Raw genomic sequence first — 21,118 nt, forward strand, 5'->3', positions numbered from 1 at the left:
TTTTCACCATATTTCTTTCACTCTTCTAATACTATTTGGCACAAGGGAGAGAATCTGCTTTTTCTCCCTGTTTATTACCATTAATTTACCAAGACTGGAAAAACCATCCTTGTTCCAGTGAGGAAGACATGCAACATCAGAATACAAACTGACTGCCCATCCTGTTCTCGGTACAGGAGCCAAGCCGTTATTTGTAACAACAAATACACAATCTGGATTCATGTGCAACTACAGAAGAGGGTTTGTCCTTTACTTTTGCTTTTAAATGAAAGGTTTTCAATTCAAGAAAACACTAGGGTTGTTAGAGTTACCATTGAATAATAATAATAAGTCATAATAAGTCAAAGTAATTTGAGCCAAACCTATTACCTCTGCCTGTACATCACCTCTGGATAGCTATTAAATTTTTACTTACTCTACTTAATTTAATCCCTTTCAAGGGGTAATCATCCTTGTTCTCAAAACATGCATGTAGATTGCTGTCTGAAATGGACCAGTTTCAAATTCCAAACGAGCAGACACTCATATGCAGCCTACTAAAGTCATAGAGAATTCTTACTAATACAAATCTCACTGACTACAGGTATCTTCTAAGCAACAAGGAAATAGCCTTTCTTTTAGGCAAAGAACACAAATATTTTGAATACATAGCTGCAAAGGAAGTTTTCCAAACCTCTAACTATGTACGCAGTACTCCTCTTCTCATTGTTCTGTGTGTGTCCTTTTTTGAAGCTCATTTGAAGGCTGCTGAAAACTTCAGCCTTCAAGATATGACCCCTGACAGGAAAGGCGAGAACTCTGAGGTTTGATGCCAGTTTGCACATCTCAGGCTGCCCCTGGTAAGGACAATGACAGTCTTGCTGTTTCTAACCCACTGTTTTTAAATTGAATCTGGGTAGTTGACATTATCCAAATCTGCTGCTTTTAAACGTGTGTGATACCAAGCTCAACAAAAGCTCCATATTACAAAGAAGCAAGCCAAAGAGTGCATTCCCAGGTGCTTTCTACATCACACAGAATCACAGAATGACCAGGGTTGAAAGGGACCTCAAGGATCATGAATCTCCAACCCCCCTGCCACATTCAGGGCCACAAACCTCCACATTTAATACCAGCCCAGGCTGCCCAGGGCCCCATCCAACCTGGCCTTGAACACCTCCAGGGACGGGGCATCCACAACCTCTCTGGGCAGCTGTTCCAGCACCTCACCACTCTCTCTGTAAAGAATTTCCCCCTGACATCCAACCTCAATCTTTCCTCCCTCAACTTAAAACCATTTCTCCTCGTCCTGCAGTTATCTACCCTTTCAAAGAGTTGATTCCCCTCCTGTTTGTAGGCTCCCTTTAGGTACTGAAAGGCTGCAATGAGGTCACCCCACTGCCTTCTTTTCTCCAGGCTGAACAAGCCCAGCTCCCTCAGCCTGTCCTCATAGGGGAGGTGCTCCAGTCCCCTGATCATCTTTGTGGCTTTCCTCTCAACCCTCTCCAACAGCTCCCTGTCTTTCTTGTTCTGGGGCCACAGAACTGGTCACAGTACTCCTGATGGGGCCTCACAAGAGCAGATAGAGAGGGACAATCACCTCCCTGTCTCTGCTGACCACCTCTCATCTGATGGAGCCCAGGATAACATCTGCTTTCCAAGCTGCAAGGCTCACTGCTGGCTCATGTTCAGTTTTTTATCCATCAGGACCCCCAGGTCCTTCTCTGCAGGGCTGCTCTCAAGGACTGCTCCTTCCAGTCCAAACAGATGCCTTGGATTCCTCCAACCCAAGAGCAAAACCTTGCACTTTGCTGTGTTGAACCTCATTGGGTTCACCCGGGCCCACCTTTTGAGTCTGTTGAGGTCCCTCTGAATGGCATCCCTTCCTTTTAACATGTCAACCTCACCACTCAGCTTGGTGTCATCAGTGAACTTCTGAGTGTGCACTCAATGCCATTGTCTGTGTCACTGTTAAAGATGTTACAGAGCACCGGTCCCAAGACAGACCCCTGGGGGACACCATTTGTTACCGGCCTCCATCTGGACATAGAACCATTGATGACCACCCTCTGTCTGCGGCCTGTCAACCAATTTCTTATCCATGGAGTGGTCCACCCATCAAATCCACTTCCCTCCAATTTGGAGATAAGGATGTGGTGGGGAACCATGTCAAGGGCCTTGCTCAAGTCCAGGTAAATGACATTGGTCGCCTTTCCCCAGTCCACCAATGCCGTCACTCCATCATAGAAGGCCACCAAATTGGTCAGGCATGACCTTCCCCTGGTGAAGCTGTGCTGGCTGTCTCAGATCACACGCCCATTCCTCATGTGATCAAGCATGTCATCCAGGATGATCTGTTCCATGATTTTCCCAGGCACAGAGGTGAGACTCACTGGCCTGTAGTTCCCAAGTCCTCCTTGCTCCCCTTCTTATAAATGGGAGTGATGTGACCCTTCCTCCAGTCACCTGGAACCTCACCTGACAGCCACAGCTTTTCAAATAGCATGGAGAGCAGTTCAGCAACCATCTCAGCCAACTCCTTCAGAATCCTGGTGCAGCGCCTGATGCGAATGATCCAAATCATTTATTACAAGTTCTCACATCACTTCTATATCTTCACAAGTTTTCTTTTTCTATCTTTCCACCCCTACAACTTTTCCATTCACCTTTACATGTCAACAGAGCATTCTACAAAACACTCTTCAACCATTCACACAGGCACTTGTCCAATCAGAGCCGTGAGACGTTCCTTCTTCTGGAGGTGTCCTTGGTTCTCATGCTGTTTATCTTGCTCCACAGCTTCTGCTCTGAACAGTTTTTCTTGTATTCCCACATCCTGGGATGCATGCCATCCTAACAGCAAACATGTAGATTTCACTTTGGAGTGTCATTCCTACTAAAGCTATGGCAGCAGAACAAGGGGAAAGGGCTTTAAACTGGAAGGGGGCAGATTTAGACTAGATATAAGGAAGAAATTCTTCACTGTGAGGGTGGTGAGACACTGGAACAGGTTGCCCAGTGATGTTGTGGAAGCACTCAAGACCAGGCTGGAAGGGACTGGGAGCAGCCTGGTCTAGTGGGAGTTGCGCCGTGCCCATAGGAGAGGGTTGGAACCAGGTGATCTTTCAGGTCCTGTCCAACCCAAATCATTCCATCAGTCTGTGACAGAATATGTCACATCCCCTTGAACTGCTCTGATAAACCAACTGCCCACATTTGAAGTGCACACATTTGATGTACAGAACCATACACCAACAACAACTGCTTGTTCAGCAGATGTTTCCATGTCAGCATTTTACTAACTTGGTTGTCAGCCCTATTTTGATAGCAACAAGTGAAAAAGATATGAGAAAGAAATTCCTTACCTTCCACAGGTAAGGAATTTTCACATCAACAGACCAGAAATGAGTATCAGCAAAGAGCAAGGGAAAACACAGAACATTTAAATAAGAAAGATATTTAGACCACAAACAAAATATAAGATTATTCTTACCAGTGTAGTTATCAGCCCTGAAGCACACTTCAGTTTTGCTTTGCCTTTTACCCCCAACAGAGTGCCTTACATATGTCACTGATACTGTTTAGTCAATGTGCCATATATTTTTGATGCTCTAAGAAACTAAAATTTTTAAGCTGGAGTAAGCGAGTAAGAGAGTAAGAGTAAGAGAGTAAGAGTAAGAGAGCTCTGCAGACCATTTCTTCCAACCTTCAGCTTAAATCAAGACCTTAGATTAGTTTATCCAAGGCTCTGTCAAGGCAAGTTCTGAATACCTTCAGCAAGACTGCCCTGCCTTCCTGGACAACTTTTCGATGGTTCATTGTTCCCACAGCGAAGAATGTTATTCCTCCTGCCAGATGGAAATTCCCCTAAAGGAACCTGTGCCACTTGCGTCTTGGTCCTTCACCATGCATGCTTGTGAAGACAGCAACTGTGATTACATATGTGCTGCATTCCAGGTTAAAAGGGGTTACTAAAGATAAAAAAAGGAATGTAGCATCAGCCACGTGCTTCTCTTACTCCCCTGCAAATATACCGTATCCCTACCTGGAAACAGACATGCAGAGCTCAGATTATAGCAGAGTCAGTGAGATCTGAATTCACAACGCTCTCATAAGGCTTGTATGGAGTAAGTTTGCAGGAACACTGATATCAAAACACACATTTACTTAAATCAGTGCACCAATCTGTATGCATATATTCTTTTTTCCTATTACTGCCCAAACCCGACTGCTTCACAAATATAAAAGCAAACATTTCTTCTGTCTCATGTAGAAATGGTCAAAATTTGGTAGTGCTTCTTCCTGCTGATATTTTACCTAAGACTTAATCCAGTGCAAGATGTCATTTTTCCCTCAGCCTTCTACTGCCCTCTGCAGGATTATTTTAAATCAATTATTAGGAATAAAGAAGAAAAAGAATCGACCCAATAGAAAGTATGTAAGCCTACCAAACACACCACTGCATCACAGCATAAGCACACTGCAATGACATATTGAGTTGACGTTTCTGATGGCTTCATAAACTAAGGACTTTACCAACTCTGGATGCAAACCAGAGAGTAGTAAACAGAATATCTCCACACAATGTCACCACATTCTTGAGACTGCAAAATGCAGATGGACTGCCTGAAGATCAATAATGACAGTGGATACGTCTGGGTGCTCAGTTTCTCAGGAATACCCATCATTCTGTTCAACACAAATGGCTTTTAAATTCTGGCTCAACCTGAATTACCTGAAGCTATGCAAAACACTGGAATAGTTTAATAGATTAACTAATAATCTTGCTGAGATAGATTAACAGATTAAATCCACCATATCAAGCTCTTTCTTGAAGTTGCATGCTTCAATTTTTAAATTTCATTCTTGACAGCACCTCAAACACAGTTCTGCTCCTTCCTGCCGTGGACAAAAAATAGGTTTTTTAATTCTAAACTGCACAAACAAATGCAAGTTTGGGGCATTTCTAATTTGGTGACCGTTTTAGACAATTAAAAGGGTATGGAAATGTGGAGCTTCAAGATAACTAACAACAAATATTCACATACTGACATAGAAATGTCAAGCTCATGTGACAGTTTACATTCCTTAGGAATGTTTTGGACATGAGTTCAGCAGTGGACTTGGCAGGTGGCTAATGCTCTTCATGCTGTATTATGCTTTGTGATGTTGAAGGACATCAAAGAATAGAAGTAACCCAATGGTATGCTTACCCATGTATGGACTAAATAACTTTAGACTGTTCAGAAGTGAATTAAGAGGCCCCATGAAGAGATTATTATAGTATGTATATGAAGAGATTATGATGACATCTAAAACCACAAGCCTGTATGGCTCATTACTTCCCCGTGATCTAAAAATGCAATTAGAATCTAATGGTATTTTCCTTTTTATAAGAATAAAAGCCTTTAACAGCAATTACACACGTTAAAGCACTCTGTGTAGAAGAACACTGCAATTATAAATGGCTAATCACTGAAAAGAAAAACATTTACCTTGGCATGCTACCATTTTATGATGTGAGGAATATGGACACTGAAATTCCCAGAAGCATAAAAGAAATTTTCCACACAAACCTTGGAGCTAACTCCAAAAAGCAGGAGCTATCACATCCTAACCTCCAGAAAGGTGTCCACACACGTGAAATGGGTGTCTACATCATCCTCCTTAGAGGAGAATCCTGGACAGCAACAATCAGCCTACGTTGACTCAAAGCTCTTAATGGAAAAGAAAACAAGCCCACACCTTCCATGTGAGTTACAGGAAACTATTTCATAAACCACTGAAAATTATGTGTTTCGGCAAATCTGTATTCTAAGAGTTTTAGTGTACTGCAAGCATCCACCAATTTTTTGCTTTCATTTTCGAATGCCTTACTCGCGCTTTCCAGATATGGCACATTTCCAGAAATGAACAGCTAAAGGTTCAGAAAGATTGATTTAACGCTGCAAGATTTCAACAGCTTTCAAAACAAAATAAAGTAAAATCACACTGCCTCCCCCTCCCATTTAACATGCATAAAATCTAAGCACCCACTGTCAGTAGCTGTCAAATAGTACTGCAGAAAAAGACTAGATTTTACAGTTCTACTGCATGGACAAGCCATGGTAGTTACATCCAGTCATGTCACAAAATTCCCATCTGAATTAATTGTTGCTTTTAAGACAAAGCTCAACTGAGTTTGTAGAGATAACCCTCAACAAAGGCTTAGCTGAACTGCAATATTTCAAAAAGTCTGTTACGCACAGAATTTCCCATGGCTGCTGCTCTCTTCTGGAAAGAAAGAAGTGAAAAAAGTGCTTTTGATATACATGCAATAGCCACACTGGCCTGTACACTCCTGGATGAAGGGTAGGCACATGGTTCTCACCAATCCTGTTTTCACCCTCTTCCCAGAAAGTGTGTCCTAGGGGTGTTCAAGACCAGGTTGGATGGAGCCCTGGGCAGCCTGGTCTAGAGTTAAATGGGGAGGTTGGTGGCCCTGCGTGTGGCAGGGGGTTGGAGATTCATGATCCCTGAGGTCCCTTCCAGCCCTGGCCGTTCTGGGATTCTGTGATTCTGTGAAGCAGCCCCAGTATTCGCACCAGCTGCTTCCTCCACTGTGCTCAAAGGTGAGCACGGATGACTTCAGAAGCACACAGGGAGCAACAGACAGCTTTATTCTAGCACTTCACACCCTGATTTCCTTCAGCGTTTGCAAATGTCATCTGGCAAAATCAATTCAATTCCTCATGTGCAGGATGAGCAAAGCCCTGCAACATTTCTTGTCTTTATGACAGAACATCTGTCTTTTATCTCTATTCATTTGCTAAGTTTACACACATTACCTCAACATACATCCAAGAATTTATTTTCATAGAATCCTTTCCCCAAGAAAGTCTCATCATTAGATTACTAATGGAATCTTAAAATAACAGAACATCTAGGTTATTTGTTTTCCAGTAGCTAGCTATTCCTCCATGCTCCTTTTACTGTCCTTTTCATTTCTGCTGTATTCTGTTCCAATTCATGCACTTTTGCTGCCACGAGATGCAGAAGATTGACTAATAAGACAGTTCACATTTGGAAGAAAAGGCCACAGATGAATGAAAGCTGCAAATTACATCCTACAGTAATCAGTAAGAGCCAATTCAAATGTAATACAGCAAAGGCAACCTTCTATCAGGAAGTGATGGCTCATGCCAAAGCAGCCTGCCAAACCAGGCAAATTTCTTTTCGTCCTATTTCCTCCTCCAAAAACACAGAGCTACTACTGTGTAAAGGGATCAGAATTACCAGAAGAGAGCTGACTGACACACAGCATGGTGATATGAGTCTTATTTCCTTAGGCAAAATTCAGGATATGGGTCAGAAAGCTTGAATTGTCTCAGCAGTTTGACATTAAACTTGTCTGGCAACGTTACAATTAACGTAAAATAAGCCAAACATTTGTCAGGCCAACTGGTTTTGTTTCTCATGAATGCAAACCAACTTTGTGTCATGATTATATTTTTAAGTAAAATTCAACTTGCATAAGCCCTCTTATTTTCCTTTTTCTCTCTTCTCCTCAAGACCATAATTTATTACTGGCTTTATGGATTTATGACTCAGAACCAAAGTTCTGAGTATTTAATGCAACATACGCAGGCCATCAACTTTGGAAAAAATCAAACCAACCCATACTCACCTCCACCCCTCCCCCCTCAAAAAAACCCACACTTTTTTTCTTTTGGGCATTTGCAGCACTCACAGGAAGCAGATTACCTTGCATGCTTCTTCAGTAACAATTTTATCTTTCTGAAGAGATGGATTACAATGAGGAATGAGTGTTCGCAGAACTATCTGCCTAAAAGCAGCTGACAGTCAAGCTGACAAATCTGCATGTGAGAGAGAGCGGAACAAGGCAGAACACCAGTATGAAGACTTTTCTCTGAAACTGAAGAAAGTCAAGACTGAACCCAGTACTTGGCTTCCCTTATTTAGTAATCTTAGCAAACTGAGAGAAAGTCAAGAGAGTTCAAGTTATCTCTTGAGCACAGCTGTAACTTGCCAGCTTTTAACTGAATGCCAAATGTAATTCAGTTACGGAGATGAATATTACATGCTTACATCACAGTTAAATCATTGCTGTTTACAGGTAAGGAAGGTACTGAGTACCTTCCAAAATAGTAACTGTGGATTCACCAAGTAGGATGTTGCTACTTCATTAGCCTATTTTTGGGTACTGCCGTGAAAGTAATTTTCTTCCCATACAAAGTCTGATCAGGCTGATTGAAAATGTTCTTGGAGGATCTCCTGAGTAGGATTTGTAGTGCACTCTGCTCTGCTGGAAAAGCAATGCTGCTGGTGCTAGATGGACAATTAATTCAGTGCTGGTTCAGGGGTGTGCATGTACTCTGAGATTCTGCCTTCTGGAGACAGTCAAGCACTGGCACAGGTTGCCCAGGCAGGTGGTGGATGCCCTGGCCCTGAAGACACCCAAGGTCAGCCTGGATGGGGCTCTGAGCACCTGATGGAGACATGGGTGTCCCTGTTCATTGCAGGGGAGAGGAGCTAGATGGCCTGTAAGGTCCCTTCCAACCCAAATGATTCTATCATTCTGTGATGCTCAAGACTCCAGTGACACCATTACAAGATGAGACACAGGACATGAGGTTCCAGAGAAGAAAATTACAATTTCCTCCAAAGAAACAAGCATGAAAACCACAGGCATTACCGTTACTGAAGTGATGCATGTATAACAAGGAGATTTGAGTCTAAAGGGCACTCTGCCAAGTCACTGCGAGGAGACACAACTGGAATACAACACTGATCCATCTGTGTAAGTGCAATGACTTCGTTTAGGGTACTGAATTAGCTGCCAGACTAAGCCAATGATTTGACTCTAGCAGACTACAACAATTTGCTCTGTTTTCACCAGTCATATCCACCACCACTCTGCTGGAAAATTCTGCCTTACAGAGCTCAGAGCTACAAACTCAAGGCAATGAATGCTGTCAGACCATCTACTTACTGAATGGACACAAAGTCAGTAAATGTCATTGAAAAAATGACACAGTGCCTTACAGGACGGTACTTGGTATTGCATTTCCAATGCAAACACAGTTTCTTTGCAACATTTATAAAGATAAATCATGTTTCTGCCTTCAAATATGCTGCATGATTCTTGAAATTAAATTTAAATTGCGTTTTTTAAACACCTCTGACAACAGTGGAGGAAGCGAAACAAATGGAGCTATTCACCATGTGAAAATATTGAAGAAATCTTCAGTGGTCATTTTCCTTTCCTGTAAAGCTACTCATCAAAATGTCTTATTTTTGGATTAATTTTCTACTCCCCCTTGTCTGTGTCTGGCAAGAAATGAGAAAGCCTGTTTCACCACTGCCAGTTCTTCCTGAGGCTATTTGTTGTGCATATCTTCAAGACATCAAGTCACAACCCCACTCCTAGTAAGGAAGGATTATCCCTTTACAACATTCAAGAACCTTGCCTTCCTACTGAAAGGATACTTCCTAAAACAGAACAAGTTTTCAGGCGTCCCAACCCACCGATGCTATTTAAGACCCCACCACCTGGTGACCTTTCGTTGTCTTTGACATCAGGCTGAACAGGTCAGAGCAACAGAGGCTCAGAGTACTACTACAAACTTATACACAAAATTCAATCCGTGCTTATCACTGACATTTCCATACATTTTGAACTATCCACCTAGCACCAGTGTTTCACCACTAAACCGTGTCCCTTAGTACAAAGATACTACAGCTTTCTGCAAGGACACAGTTACAACTTACGATCTGGTTTCAAGGCTGAGAAATTACTACATTTAACTGCAATCAGATGGACAGAACAGTAAATCTTAAAAGAAGTCACAAAAGCGACAAAAAAAAAAAACAAACACGTTTCGAAGTTGTAAATAACTGTAAAGCAGTGGGGCTTGTGGAGTCACTTGTAAGAAGGAAGAGTTACCGGGGATAAAAACGAGGTAAGTGGCACTGCTCTCAGCTATCATAGCATTTTCTTGTGAGAGGGGTGGATAGGACAACGATAGGGCCAATATGTTAAGCAAGAGAAAAACATTAAACATAGCATGAGGATCTACAGAATCCAATAGAAAGCCTGTGCACACTGTTTGGAACAATTTTACAATCTAATTTTCTATGAACTGTCAAATCTAATGTTGCCAAAGAACAAAGCTACTGTTATTTACTTATCACAGTAAATAAAACCAATCAATTGTTTTTTTCTACATCACAGATGAGGAGAACTAAATTTGAATGGCAATACAAAGAATGTCCAGGCAAATATTCTTGTTATTGGACTTCAGGAGTAGTGAATTTCATAAACTAGAGACCTGACAAAGGAATCTCTCTGTATGACAAGTTACCCAGAAAAATACAATGGATGCTGAAAGCTTAAAAGTGATCTGATTGGCTGTACTGGAGTCAACAATTTTTCTTAAATCTCATTTCTGTTCTTGAAATACCATCAGTGCTCTGTTCCTTATTATAGTTCCAAAGAGGCTGATCAAGAATATATGAAGTTACTAAAATGATTTCCACTGACTTGAATTAGATTGAGATTGAAATCCAAGCAAGATTTTCACCAGGTAGTAACAGAAGCCAGCTCTAATGCGGGGAATGAGTTCCCCTTTCAAAGCATGCTTTAACTAAGTGTATTCTGGGGAGAAGTCAAACCTGCACACAAAGATTTCATGGCTGCTAGTATTTTACCTGTTTTTACCCAACTTTTAAGCATTCTTATTACCGATAAGTGTGTATACGAGAAATGCTCAGAAATGATCATAACACAACTGGCACGTATGTTTTTCTGGACCGCCTACCGTGAGTATGATATCCTGCACCCAGTGCAATCACAATAAAAATTTACTAGCCTCAACCACATAGAAACTAAAAACTGACTTGGCGAATGAATCATTCAATTTAAAAGTGGGTGAGAAAAGTAAACACCAAGAGAAAGCACTGCAAGGAGCTGTGTTTGCAAAGAACCACTCAACGCTGCGAGATAATCTCACATCTCGAGTTTCATAGAGAATCCAACTTCCCCTGCATAAAACCACCATTCAGAAAAACTAAGCATGCAAAAATTACAGGCACTTACCTTTTTCATTGCAACTTGTGGATGCTGGAAGAAGAACTCCAGGCTTGGACTTATCATAATTGTTAAAGCTCTGGCTGCGGCGATTGTTGGTACTGACAGCACCACGAGTTTTTGTCTCACTGCCTGCAGTGGACACCCTCGTGGTCGGGCCTGGGAGCCTGACAAAAGAATTACAGTAAGATCAGATATGTGAAAAAGCACTATGAGAGAGAAACTATGGAATACCATGCGTAAGATGAAAAGGATCAATATCACAAACATACACTTTTAAGGTCTTGGTCCTTACCAGAGAACTAATGGAAAAATCATCTGAGATGAAAAATGAATCACAAACAAGCTACAATCTGAATTGCTTTATATTAAAAGAAAAGAAAAAAAAAAGGAAAAAAAAAAAGAAAGAAACAAGATTGTTAATCAGATACTTTAACAGCTTTCCTTTCAGCTCAAAAAAACTTCAGGACGCAGTCTGAAATCCCTGTCTAAGCTGACTAATACCAGATTTGGCAAAAGGAAGAGTTGTTTCTAATGGACTCAACAGAGAACACACTAAGCTGTCTCCTCTCAGTAAGGTGATACAATCAGACCCTCTCTACACATCTTTTGCTTGTTCCATTAATGGTCACTTGCCATAAATCTTGTGAATCAAAAAAATGCAGTGCAGTAATATTACCAGCGTAAAGTTAACACTAAATGAGACATTACTGCTCTTAAACCAGATTGTTGAGCAGAGATACACTGATTTTGGATGTAACATGGGGAAGTACGTTACATCTGTGCTCAGTGGCCAGCCCAGCAAAACATTAACTGGCTTTAATTTGCGCCCATTAAATCACACAAAATGTAAGTCCATGCTCTTAGGGCAACCACATCAGTGAGCAGGTATAAGTTTCTGCTTTAAATGGATAGAGGATGGCAGCAAGCTGTTTCAGGGATGGATTTTCCAGCATTTCCTTAGCCCATATCGAAAAGATTTAAATGTTTACCTAGAAAAAAAGGTAGTTAGGATTCTGGAACTAGCAGACAGGAAAGGATACTCGTTTCACATTTTTCAGGCAAAAAGGGAAGGGGCAGAATTTTCTGAAAGTCTGACAATTGGGAAAGCCACAGGCACTGCATCTCAAAACAACCCGTGTGCTTGAGTTTTTCAAAGTGAACGTTAATATACGCAGCTTGTGGGTCTGAATGTACAAAGCTTGTGGGTCTGCACTGTGTTTTGCGTGCTCACAAGAACATGCTTCTATGTTCCAAGTAGATGCAACATTGAAAATTGAAAGGCTTGCTGGTTTCTCAATATCCATTCTTAAGAGAATTAAGAAAGCAACTCGTTTTAAAAAGCAATACCATCATATTATAGACTAAAAGATAGGACCAGTTCATGGCATATAAAGAAGCAGTGAAATGGTCTTCTTTGTGCTCTCTTTGTATTTTCTGTAAGGTGGAATCTCCCTAAAACTGACTCTGCATGGAATACAAAAGCCAATTTAACTTAACATGCGCTGATAGTAGGCTGCAATGAAGAAGTCCCAGTTGTCAGGGTGAGGAGATACAGCAGACCAACTCCCTGCTGTGCCTATGGGGGTGCTGTGCCTATGGGGGGGAAGAAGCCAGGAAGGAGACTGGCAGAGCTTTCAAAATTAACTGGCTTCTCAGAGTCCAGTGAAGAAATAGGAAGTAGGAAAAGAAACATGAAGGAAAAGTACAGAAATGTCAGCAGCTGCATGCACATGCTTTTAAAGCTCAAAATGGGATAAAACATAAGGGCATCATTCAAATACAAAGCAAAAAAATCTTTCACAAACTCAAAGCACCACGGACCTGGCACAGCGTATCATGGTTCTGAGGTTTATTTGGCCAAAGACTTTAGGACAAACCCTCCATTTAGCCAGGAAGAGCAGCCTTTTCCAGCACTGGGGGGTACTAGGAAGTTGTCCTCGGCTGTACAAGTTGCAGCACGGTGCCATGGAAAACACCCCAGGGATGCTCCATTCTGCACACAGACCACATGGAAGGAGCAGCAGTGAGGAAGGGAAGGAGCAACCTGAACATGGCTGCCAGGCTCTTCCTGAACACTTGGGAAGCAATTCATTAAGAGTTTGTTTCACTGAGTAGGAACTGAGCTACAAACACACAAGATATCTCAGCTTTGGCTTTTCAGAAGGACAAAAAAAAAAATGCTACGGGCAGGGCCAAGTGGGGCAGCAAGGCCTGCAGGCTGGCAGGGCCTGTGAAAGGCAGCCACACAGGTTTTGCGAATCTGTCGTATTTTAAAGGAATTAAAGCTGCCTGAACTGTGTGAGCACTCAACAAGTGGCAAGTTGGTGAGACAATAGTGTCATTGCCATTAAAAAACACATGGAGAATGAAAAACGTGAGAGTCAACAACAACTCTTGAGTGAGATATCACTTCTCTCACATTTTTCTCTGTAGAAACTGAGTGCTTTTAGCACGTATTTTTGGTGTTTGGCCAAGACATTTCACAGCAACATCTGTGAAATCTAAAGCAAAATCTAGGTGCAGGGTGATGTTTCCAGCTTCTTGCTACTAGAGAAAGGTACTGAGCCCAGGCCATAACTGTGACCCAGAAAGAAGCACAGAATGATAGAATGGTTTGGATGGGGAAGGACCTTAGAGACCACCTGGTTATAACCCCACTACTACAGGCAGGAATACTGTACTGATGTGTCAGGGCAGCAGCAGCCTGGCTCTAGCTATTTCAGTAATGCAGAGCTACATGCAGCTCACACAGATGGGTGCAGCAGGGAGAGAACTCCCAGAACCATGTTTTGTTCTCAGAAACAAAAGCTTATAAGGGTAAGAAAACACAATCATTCTCTTGCAGGCCTAAATGCATTCCACACTTTGAAAAACAGAGAGAAGTTAAAATTCGCCCAACACTTCCATGTTTCAGCTGCTGGTAAAATGCCTAGTTACAAACGAGGAGGCAAACATTTTCAGCATGAATCCTAAGCATGCAATAATACTGCAAAAGGATTATTCATGCTTCGAGGAAGATGAAGAAACGCTAACCTAGAAGACTTTTTCTGACCAAGAGTGAATCGGATGATTTTGCTTTGAGATGAGTCCCTGGGAGATGCACTGTACGACAGGAAAGAAAAAGTGGAAGATATCATTGAGCAACAACTTTCTTTTTAAAGCCACTGCACTTAGTTACCAGTTGCAGGGAAGAGGGAGTTTATGCTCTTCGCCTAAGCGTAATTTCAGGCCAAAACTGTTTAAAATCTGAAATCAATTATTTTTATACAGTATGATAGAAGATGTATATAGATGCAGTTTTGTGTGCAAATTCACATTTTTTTACTCTTCTCAGTTTTTTATTATATATGATTTCTTCAGAATCTGTGCATTTTCAGCTTATAATATACTGTATGTTATATTTCACATTCTTATGTTAAATAATTTTAAATTTCTTGAAACCCAGCACAAACCACACAATGGACAGAAAATACCAAAGCCATACTGAAATGATCCTATGATTCTGGTCATGTTTTTTTGTCACAAAAGTAACAAAAATACATTCAGATGTCTCCTCATTTGATGATGGTTATTTCTTGTACAAGCTTATACACGCTGTAACAACATTGTGCTTTTCAATTACGCAAATAATTGTTTCCACTTAAAATGAGCATGGTTCATTATGAAAAACATAGGAAAAACTCAAGGAAAGCCCGAACAAGATCTGAGTAGCGTCTCTCTTGGAAGGCTTCACTTGATCTGTCTGTATCCCTCACAAAGCAGCACATAAGCTAGCGTTCATCTTAGTGAGTTATTTTAACACAAATCAGCCTTAACTTAATTTGTGATGGTTTGAAACAAATAAGCCTTCAGCAGTAACTGTGCAAACATGACTTCAGCCTTTCATCCTGCCCACTAAAATGCTCACTCTGTTAACAGGGGTCAGATAAGCAGGCTGCAATTGTAATCACAGTGCTACTGCCTGTGGCTTTTATTTTAACCTGCAAAGAGCTCCATTAGGACTGAAAACATTCAAGGCACAAACACTCCCTCTATTCTGATCTAGGAGAGCCAGAGAACACCAACAGTGCCATTTTTTTAATGTAAGCCAGCAACTTATTTTTGATCATTAGGCCTAGGTTTGATTTTGAGTGTCACCAGCTGTGATGAGTTCTATTTCTTTTACCACGGTTAGAGCTTAATACCATTTCTTAATGAGGAATAACACTCTTGTAAATAGAGAACTCTAGGTTGGCCCTCACACATCCAAAGTATGCTCTGTAACAGCAATAACATAACACGCTTTGAGAGTGGAAAGAAATAGAAATGAATGATTAGAAGAATGCCCTTAGAAAACACTGTGGTCTTGCTGGTATTCTACATTCATTGAACTGAGCATTTCTAACACAGAGAACATATTTAAGCACGTGTTTTGATTTCCAGAGGTGTGAAGTTAACTGCTACCCAGCATTCCCCTTCCAACACCTCATTCTGGAGAACTAAGGAAAGCAGGCTTTTGAAGGCCTTTAAGAAGAAAACCAAGCAAACAATGAAAAGACCAGCTTCAAAAGAAATTTCCCCACCTTGACTGCATTTCTGGTTGTGCTTTGAACAGATGCTGTACAGCTTGCTGGGGCTGTTGGCACTGAGTTTGGAGCGAAGCTGGCACTTGCTGCTGCTGCGGCCCAGCCTGGCCCTGAGATGCAGGCCCTGCTTGCAGGGACACAGAGGGAGCTGGCTGGGACAGATGGTGCTGTGCTGGCTGTTTCTGTGGCTGCTGCTGCTGTTGCTTGTATCGAGACAAACTGAAGAAGAGGCCCAGGATGGCCTTTAGATTCCCATTCCGGATTTCTGTAAGGCAATATACAAAAGTCACTCATCAGCCACCAGCAGTTGTTTCTTTCTGACAGAGCAGTGGATTGGTCACTGCGCCCTTCACAATGCTGTCAGGACTCCATTCCTCTAGGATATGGCAGACTTCTGCAAACCTCATCAGCACTGCTGCTGACTACCAGTGAGCCAAATCTTCAAATAAATAAGTGATTTCTCCCCTGCAGTGACAGCAACGGATGCTGGCCATTTCTGCTGCTTTCTGCATGTTAGCACCACTGCGCTTAAAAAGTTAATTCCTTTAAATAATCCCTTTAAAGTAAATCAAACAAACTAACCAACCAATCAAAAAATACCACAACAAATGTATTAACGTCACACCGTAAATGATTTCATAGTCTTAAATTTGCACAAGCAAGTGAAACCAATCAATTACCATGCTGCATTATATCATTTCTGGAATACCAGCCTAATTGTTTCCATCAAGATCTGGGCCAGCTTATATGTTAGAAAATACTGTTACTGTGAATTGTATAAGCAAATAAAAACCATCAGCTGGACTTTTGCCCTCATGCACAGACCACCTGAGTTAGCTCTACTACATGGAGCAGTGCAAGACGGATGAGAAGGACGCGCAAGCCCGGGGCCAAGCATAAAGGCGAGACTTAGCATTCAGATTTCTGTTCCCAGTTCTGAATAAAGGCTTGCTTCACCTTGTACTGGGCTCTGCTCTATCCTTTATTCCCTCTCCCAGCCACTTTTCTTTTCATCTTTTCTGCGTAACAAGCTTCTGTTTTCAATCCTGACTCCTTACCCAGCAAATATCTAGCTCACGTCTTAAGAGTTTGCTCCACTTTCTGTCCTAACTTCCAGCTTTGGCCTCCTTGCCTTCTTAAATCTCAATCTAATTTTCCTTCCCAGCAGCTAATCTCATTTGTTTGCTTCCTTCATTTTGTTCTGGCCCATACTCATCTCTAGTCACTCTTCACCCTTTTCCATGTGGTCCTGGCCGTTACCCAGACCCAGGGCATTTCTCTCCCTTCCCTTCTCTCTGAGTTGATTTCTCCTCCCCACAGCCCAGTACCTCCACATGCGCTCTGCCACCACTACCCCCATTCTCCTCTTTACATGAATATCAGTCCCAGGGCCTGGGTGAGAAGCCGTTCCCTGTCTTCCTTAGTTTTCTTGACCAAATTAGTCACTTCCTGGGTAGCGGGATCCCCTTGCTTCCCCTGCTCACATCTAACCCTAACCCCTGCACAGTGTCCTAACCCCAGGCCTGACTCCTCCCACTGGCACCAACATGAGGCACTCAGCTTGTCTAATCTGCTTGTGTTTGTCAAGGGAGGACACGGCATGGAAGGAGACAATAAAGCAAAATAGACACAAAAGACAGCAAAGCACAGTGAAAAGCATCTTATCTTCAGTAAAGAACTCAGTTTACTGATGGAACCGTCAGGAACGTATCACTTAATCATGGGGCCATGACTAAACAGACCCAGCAGCACCAGGAAGCTGAACTGCACAAACACAGGCCAGAAGATAAAAGGAACTCCAACAAGCCTACACGTGTAGACTTAGCAAAACTCCATGCAACTGGAAACAGGGTCCTGATTTCACTGCGAAGTGAGAGGTGACTAAAACAACAACTTCACCTAAAACCCATGCCTTTCTGTGGCCGTGCATGGGAAGAGAAACCTGCTTTTGGCATGTTCAACACGACAAAAAACAATAATCACAAGAAAACCATGTTTAATGAGTTTCAAAAGCAGCAGCCTCTCTCCCTCCAGTTTTTAAGTAACACATTTCAAACCAGACTTCTAAAGGCAGCTCTCTTATCTCAGTGACAGACTGAGGGAATTTACCTGGCAGCTTGCCCCTGCCCTTTGCACTAAAGGAGAACTTCAGCCCCACTGTGTCCTGCGGTCCGGATCTGATTCCTGCCTCCCATTTTGAAGAAAATCCATACAAATCCACCCTCTGGAAACTTCTATGCTGTCTTATGTATAGATTTTTCATGCGTAGAGATAGTGAACGTGAACATTTTGCACAAGCCACTGATGGCTGGCCACTGAGGAATTCTGCATGCAGTCCCCCCCAACCTGTCTTCATTCACAGGTGAGAGATAATGGTCTTCTCTATTTCCACAACAACATCCCACACAAAATCTCCACAGAACACAAGCCAGAGATGCTAAAAAAATAACTTGTCAACCCAAAGGAATCTTAATAACACACAGGCTTAGTGCAGTAGAAGCAAAACCTGTCAAGATGTAAGTGCCCTCTCAGGTACGTGTCAAATAGCACTGTGGGGTATTTGTGCTGTGGAAACAAAAATCCCAGCTGGAACGGGCTGCCCAGGGACTGAGTCACTGTCCCTGGAAGTGTTCAAGAAGCATTTAAATGTGGTAATAAGGGTTTAGCGGGGAGATACTGGTGGTAGGCAGATGGTCAGACTAGAGGCTCTTGAAGGTCCTTGCCAACCTTGGTGAGTCTGTGATTCCAGAAAGGAAATAAAATGGATTTATTGCAATACTGCAGAGTGGATACACTGAAATCCATTTACCTACAGAAGCATGTTAATTCCAGAGGCAAAAGCCTAAGTTCAACAGAGGTAGTTCCAAAGTCTAGCAAGCTGTCTTCTTTCATTGCTTTATGGTCTCATGATCCGCTCAGCTGACGGTTATCCAGCTAATCTGTTACCCAGAGGAGGTGCAGCCTCTAGCTGTGAATTCAATTTGAGTTTTTACTGCACGTTTATATTCTTCATAATCTTCAAAATCTTGCCAGAGAGGAAACTGTGTGTGAAGGACTGCAAGCTTAGCTGGGCAGCAGCAGTTCCAGGTGCCTCGAACCCAGCAGCGTGCAGAATCACAGATTCTGTGCAGGAACAACAACAACAACAACAAAAAAGAAAAGCAGCAGCAAGGGGAGAAAAGGCCCCTGCAGCATCTCCGTTTTATTCATTTCATTTCATTATTTCATTTTAGCAACTGGGAATAAAGATTTTAGAATGTAAAATCTTTGCAAAGGGAATGCCTTTCTGGATCCATGCTGCTGGGGCTGAGGGTCTACCAGTAGCATACTGAGGTCATCATCAGAGATTGCACCTTCACTGCCTCGATCCATGAACACATTATGCCTGTGTCACACCAGAAGGGTATTACACATGAAGCGTGTTTCAACACATAGGAGTCAACTTCCCTCCATACTAACCCTGCACTGTTGAAAAATGCATATTCTTAAGAGACTCAGGAGAGGTGTCAATGTTTATTTCCGTTTGGAAGCAATCACAATCTTTTACTCCCTCCTGGATGAGGACATGCTGGTGGAGTAAGCACAAGCATTTACAATTGACCTAGCAGGTCTTGGCAAATAACTTGTGCAGAAATACAAGCTCGCTTGGTTACAGCAAGCTCAATTTTAAGTGATTCTGTGTTCCCTAGTTCCGTTTCCCTCTTCCTTCTCAGCACAGCTGAGAATGGGCTCTCCAAATTTTCTTGCTGAATTCCAGTCTTTTAACTTCATTTTATAAAAAGTGATCCTTCTCTCTCCTCTCTTCAGACATCATTCTTTTCCTTCAGCATTAGTGGTAGAGCCAGTAAGTGTTCTCATTCTTAAGCTGGCAGCAAACATCACTGGTCTCTTCCCAGCTTCCGTACAATTTAATATGTTAGTTCCTAGAAAGAGGAAAATGTGAGAGCATAACAGAAAGAAAGAGAGAAAATTCAGCAGAAGCCACGGGATAACCGACATCCTGCTGAGTCTGACTTGTGATTTGGCAGGACAGCAATGAACATTAAACACGTTGTCTGCTCCCCAGTGTGAATGCTACACTACCAGCTTAGCATGCTGACAGTTTTCTCATCAACTCATCTTCTGGATAATGTGAAATATGTAACATTTTTGCCCTACTTACCACATCAAGATTAAAATTGGCTTTCACTATGGACTCAAAGCTGCATTTTGTTTAATCATTTCCTGATAAGTTTTAGCTCACACCTCTCTTCTTGACTTGAGAACTCGGACTGGAACGGAACTATCTCAGCACAGAATGCAGGCAGTGCTTGGGCTGACCATGCCACAGCTTCACTTGGGAGGAAAAGATTTATTTGTGGGTATTCTAATCAGCCAGCTCTTCTACTAGTTGTGGTAACATCAGGTTAGAGTAACATGTACCAAATAGCTGCTACTTTGCCCCCCATGCTTACAAACCATCACAAACTTTGTGAAACAATATGTAAATGCACACGATAAAGTGGCTGGTAGGATCTCACAGCCCAAGATAATGTAGGGTTGTCATTTAGAGGACAGCAAGGAATTCTTTAAGCTATTCTCCAAATTGCCAAAATGTAATTTTTAGTTATAGTTTTAATAACTGGTTAAAAAAAAAAAAAAGATCTCATTTTCTTGTATTTTTTAATACATTTGACAAGTATAATGCATATATGTACAACTGTACATAATGGTTTCACCATGAAGTTCATCCACCGTGGTAATCAGCTGGTACGTTTCATAAAAAGCACTGACTCTCAGTAAGGGATACCTGGGTTCAGAGAAGACTTGGAATCACAGTCAGGAAGCACACAGCTCAGATTAAGAAAGAAGGCTCAGATTAAGAAAGAAAACATACTCAAGAGAAAACAGTACTAAACTAATCAGAATAATGTTAAACCTAAATTAAGTATGAACAGTATTTTCAGCTGCTTGAAAGTCCATTTTGTGAAACAAATGTGGAAGCAGCTATTTGTCAGCACAAAAATTACTATTAAAATGTTTTTATACAAGCAGGACTAATATTAAATACATTCCATCACCAAACTACCATACATTTATATTTTCAGGGGGGCAAAAAAGTGAACTAAATGAGGTGTTCCTGTTCTAGCAGGGGAACTGGACTAGATGATCTTTTGAGGTCCCTTCCAATCCCTGACTTTCTGTGATTCTGTGATTCTTTAGGAATCAATAAACTTTACTCCACAAGGGGAAATCCTTTCCTCAGCATTCAGCAAATGCAAAATGCTCACCTTGTCTCTGGTCCTTAACCCCACATCCACGAACGCTCATGGGCACTGGCAACAGGAGAGCCAAGGCCAAACGAGGGAGGATTCTCTCTGCCAACTGAGAGACTCTGCTCTTTGCAAATCTCTGTACATGACTTATAAGACTATCTATCATTCATCCTTCCTTCTTTCATTCTATTTTTAAAGGAGGAAATCTGTGTTATACTTGCGATTGT

At 41.9% G+C, this 21,118-nt stretch overlaps 1 protein-coding gene across 3 annotated transcripts in view; it reads right to left on the bottom strand.

The window, feature by feature from the left end:
* The window catches only part of NAV2 (neuron navigator 2), a 311,161-nt gene that overhangs the window by 110,084 nt on the left and 179,959 nt on the right, over positions 1–21,118 (bottom strand). For 2 of the 3 annotated variants that reach the window (XM_048948752.1, XM_048948751.1), the window contains 2 exons: positions 15,634–15,901; positions 11,078–11,235 (listed from right to left, as the gene is read on the bottom strand). In XM_048948752.1, coding sequence (XP_048804709.1) covers positions 11,078–11,235; positions 15,634–15,901 — 426 coding nt within the window. Of the gene's footprint in view, positions 1–11,077; positions 11,236–14,104; positions 14,174–15,633; positions 15,902–21,118 lie in introns of all 3 variants that reach the window. The other variant, XM_048948750.1, reaches the window with a different exon arrangement.

The sequence above is a fragment of the Lagopus muta genome, chromosome 6 (genome assembly GCF_023343835.1).
Source record: "Lagopus muta isolate bLagMut1 chromosome 6, bLagMut1 primary, whole genome shotgun sequence".
In the NCBI taxonomy this organism is placed as follows: Eukaryota; Metazoa; Chordata; class Aves; order Galliformes; family Phasianidae; genus Lagopus; species Lagopus muta.